The sequence below is a fragment of the Salvia splendens genome, chromosome 16 (assembly GCF_004379255.2).
Source record: "Salvia splendens isolate huo1 chromosome 16, SspV2, whole genome shotgun sequence".
In the NCBI taxonomy this organism is placed as follows: Eukaryota; Viridiplantae; Streptophyta; class Magnoliopsida; order Lamiales; family Lamiaceae; genus Salvia; species Salvia splendens.
In genome coordinates, this window is record NC_056047.1 from 26,108,174 (window position 1) to 26,111,981 (window position 3,808).

General features: G+C 40.1%; 1 protein-coding gene and 1 long non-coding RNA gene across 3 annotated transcripts; one reads left to right on the top strand and one right to left on the bottom strand.

Annotated features, from left to right (window-relative positions):
* Window positions 1-334: 334 nt before the first annotated feature.
* LOC121771328 (protein PLASTID MOVEMENT IMPAIRED 15-like) lies at window positions 335-2,497 on the top strand. Of its 2 annotated transcripts, none has more exons than XM_042168111.1 (2): window positions 335-573; window positions 658-2,497. In XM_042168111.1, the coding sequence occupies exons 1-2, from the start codon at window positions 466-468 to the stop codon at window positions 2,353-2,355; spliced, it is 1,806 nt and encodes a 601-aa protein (XP_042024045.1). In that variant the 5' UTR covers window positions 335-465; the 3' UTR covers window positions 2,356-2,497. The 2 variants fall into 2 exon arrangements, with proteins under 2 accessions (XP_042024045.1, XP_042024044.1); XM_042168110.1 differs by having other exon boundaries at window positions 337-573; window positions 655-2,497.
* A 241-nt stretch (window positions 2,498-2,738) lies between these two features.
* Window positions 2,739-3,536, bottom strand: LOC121771329. Its single transcript, XR_006043987.1, has 2 exons — window positions 3,224-3,536; window positions 2,739-3,046 (listed from the first exon to the last, which is right to left on the bottom strand). It is a non-coding gene; the product is annotated as an uncharacterized LOC121771329 (long non-coding RNA).
* Between the last annotated feature and the right edge of the window lie 272 nt (window positions 3,537-3,808).

A 3,808-nucleotide genomic window follows, 5' to 3' on the forward strand; every position in this document is an offset into this window, starting at 1 on the left:
TATCGTATTGAAAATTACAGTCTAGCGAGAAAAATGGTATTTTTAGTATGGTAAATGTAGTATTTCGTTATTTTTGACCGACCATAATATAGACTTTATAGGAATACCTGTAGCGTTTGAACAATCAATTAAGTTGACTACAAAGAGGAGAGAGTATCCACAACCTAAAATTGTCCAGAAATAAACGGCTTGAATGAGACAAGAGAATCAAAAGTAATGACAGCATCACACCAAAATGATACACTTAAAACACTTATTAACGATAAACACAGGTGATCAAACATATGGCATTCAAATTAGTTGCGTGCGTGTCTGCATTACAGCAACATGTTAATTGGGGCCCACGCCCGAAAATTCCAATGGCTGTTGATGCAACCAATAAACTACCCACTTTATCTCCCTTTCTCCAACTCTGCTCCCAATTTTCATTCTATTTTTTAACCATCCGAGAAATTATCATCAGAAATGGCAGACCACGAGGCCGATACGAGGCCTGGCTCGGTCAAGGCAGCCGTCCAGCGAATTAGCGAAGGCAACTCCAAGCTCAACAACTTCCAAACATCATTTCAGGAGGTATGCAACACAAACATTCCTCACTTTGCCATTTCTTGTAAAATTCAACAATTTATAGACCATAACTCGATGTATTTTTAGAAGGCTTTCGTCAAAAGGAGAGAGCTCCATTGGGCAAAGAGAGATACTAACCTTTTTGCCGAGAGCAGAAAGAATGCTGAGCTGGTAACTGCTGAAGCGAGGTCCGAGCTGTTTGCTGCAAAGAAAATGGCCAAGGATCTAAAGCAAAGAATCGATGAGTCGAATGCCAGAGCAAAATCAGAGATGGAGGACTTGGAGAAGCTGCGGATGGGTAAGCGAGAGGAAGAAGAATGGAACAATGCGAATTTTGAGTGTGAGAAAGTGATGAGAGAATTGGAAATGGTGAAACGAGAACTGAGCAAGCTCAAGATGGATATGGCTTCCGTCATGGAAGAGAGGAGGCGGGCGGAGAAAGAGATGAATGCATCCCTTTCGAAAAGAGAGACTTGCTTGAGTTCAGTTGAATCACTTACCAAGGAGATTGAGGAGGTCAATGAAGAGCACGTACTGGTTGAGCTGGCCCGAATCGAAGCCATTAAGGAGTATGAAGAAATCGAAACTCAAACCAGAGAACAGGCTCGAATCTACGCATCTGCAACTGCAATAGAGCTATCTCAGAAGAAAACGCAAACCATCATTGATGCAAAACAACTCGAAGCAAGACTGATGGCCACCATGTCGGAAATCAGTGTGTTAGAGAGCGAACTCAAAATGAAAAAGGGAGTAGAAAATATTCAGGAAGTGGATTCTGCGTCTTTGTTAGAGTCGGTGCTGAAAGAGTTGGTCGCAACAAAAAAGGAATTGGAACAAGTTCAAGAAGGAAGCTTCCAGTTTATGGCTTCCATGGATGTTGTCCGGGATGAGCTCACGCATGCCATGGACCAAACAACTCGATTAAAGAAGGAAGAAGAGGAAACAGAGATGTTTATACAAAGTCTCAATTCAAAGCTTCTAAAAGCCAAAACCAAGCTGGAAGAAACATCTGCGGCTGAAGACAAGGCAAAAGATATCATATCGAATCTCAAGCTCACACTTGAACAGCTCGAGTCAGAAGCTGAAACACACGAGAAAGAGAAGTCGCTCAGCAGCGAAGAAACTGCAGTTGTCAAGGCAGAAATTCAGAAATCAGAGAAAGAGATAGACTTGTCTGAGGAAAGATTACAAGCTGCGTTACAAGATCTCAAAGCTGTCAAATCATCAGAAGCATTGGCGCTCGAGAATCTGAAATCTGTTATCGAGAAGACAGTGAGAAATAGAGGTTCAGCCTCTCGGCCTAGCTCAATGATAACTATTTCAAAGTTTGAATACGAGTACCTGAAAGGGAATGCAGCGGGGGCGAAGGAGATAGCAGACAAGAAGGTTGCAGCTGCTCAGGCGTGGGTTGAAGCTTTGAAGGCAAGTGAGAAAGAAATTCAGATTAAAGCAGAGCTCTTCAGAAGAGAAACGAGAGAGCTACAAGTAGAGGAAGAACGCGAGGTTCATCAAACAGAAACAGAAGGATCAAAAAAAAGAGATGAAAATGAGTTTGAGAAATGGAGGCAAATGATGGAACCAGAAAAGTCGCTTGATGTCAAAGCCATGAACAAAAGCGTTAAAAGGACACCAACAAGACGAGGAATGGCTCGGAGATCCGCTTCTCCAGTTGTTCATGGTACTCCTCGGTCAACTTCTTTCACGGTCGGGAGGAGGAGAAAGGTGATGCCAAATCTAGCCAAGTTTTTTAGCGGAAAGCCAATTGAGAGTGATGTACAACCCACATAGAAACTTCACCAGTAAATCAGGCATAGTTCATACCACCAAATAATGTCTTGCTTGCTTGGTAAGTTGATCAATTTTAGCTCCTTGGCTTGTATTTTGGGATTGTACACAGTTACCAGTTTTGAGAGGGAGAATGTTGTTATCACTGTCGTTATTAGTAAGCAGCAAGTCACAACCATTATTATCATGCATCTCACACAATTGGAGACAATACGAGAATTATATATAGAAGAATACACCCCATCTAATTGAAAGATTGCAAAAGAGTAGTAGAAATGCAATTGAAACTCGGCAGCTAAGCTTATATCTACACTTAAGGATGCAACTGACAAATATAAGAGAAAATCTACACCTACATCACCAGCCAAGGAATCAAAATTGGCAGCTTTCAGCAAGTAATTTAGCAAATATAGCAAGTGTTGAATAAAATACAAACAAAAGAACAAATTGTGTATAGTATTCAGTTAAGTTGAGTAGCTACACATCTCACCAAAACAAACTCTTTAATGGAGTACAAAGAAATATATAAGTATGTTGTATGCGCTAGTAAGTAAATAATCAACAAATCTCAACCATCCTCAATAAAGGGGATGATAGGCTGACAGAATGTTAACATTGAAGACCCTGAACTGGTTTTGGCCCTGCCATATCATGTAAAGGCAGCTTTTGGAACTTCCAACACTATAATCAATCACTGTGAAAACCCCAAGTTCAGGGATTACATAATTTACTGCTCAACTATCCACTAAAAACCTTAATCAAAATCAATAATCATATGAACATAAATAACTCAAAATTCATAGTGCTAATTACAAATAAGATTACATTATGCGAGAAAATACAAAGGTCGATGAATAAGAAATTGATATACCTTTGAAAAGAGGCTTATTATTGAGGAAGATCAAGGAATCGAAAGGGGCGATTGGGGAAGAGAGTGCGAGGCGTAGAAGAGGGATTTGTCGAGGAGAGGTTGCCACGGCCTCCATTGTAGTTGGAGGCTTGGAGCTGTAGTCTACGCCAGTCGCCACACTCTTTATCTTTTTACACATTTTTGCGTACTTGAAAATTGATGTATTATCACACCAAAATCTCCATATCGTATTTATGGAACAACAACGAACAACAACATTATTCATTCAACACACCCCCCCCCCCCCAAAAAAAAAGAAAATACAAAATGAGCTGCTCAGAGCACTCTCAATGAACGACATTTCTAAAGAATGTCGTAAACCACTTTTTATATAAAAATATGGGCAATGGATATGATACATGAATTAAGACAAAATTAATAAAGTAAGAGAGAGGAGTAGAATGGATATGGAAAAGTAAGAGAAATGAGGACAATGGTGATTAAAGCAGTGTTAGTGTATAGTGAGACTTACATTATTAATAAAACTTACATAATTTGAAGGTGAAGCTCCCGAGAGGATTGGTTGTCACCCACCCATTTATCCAC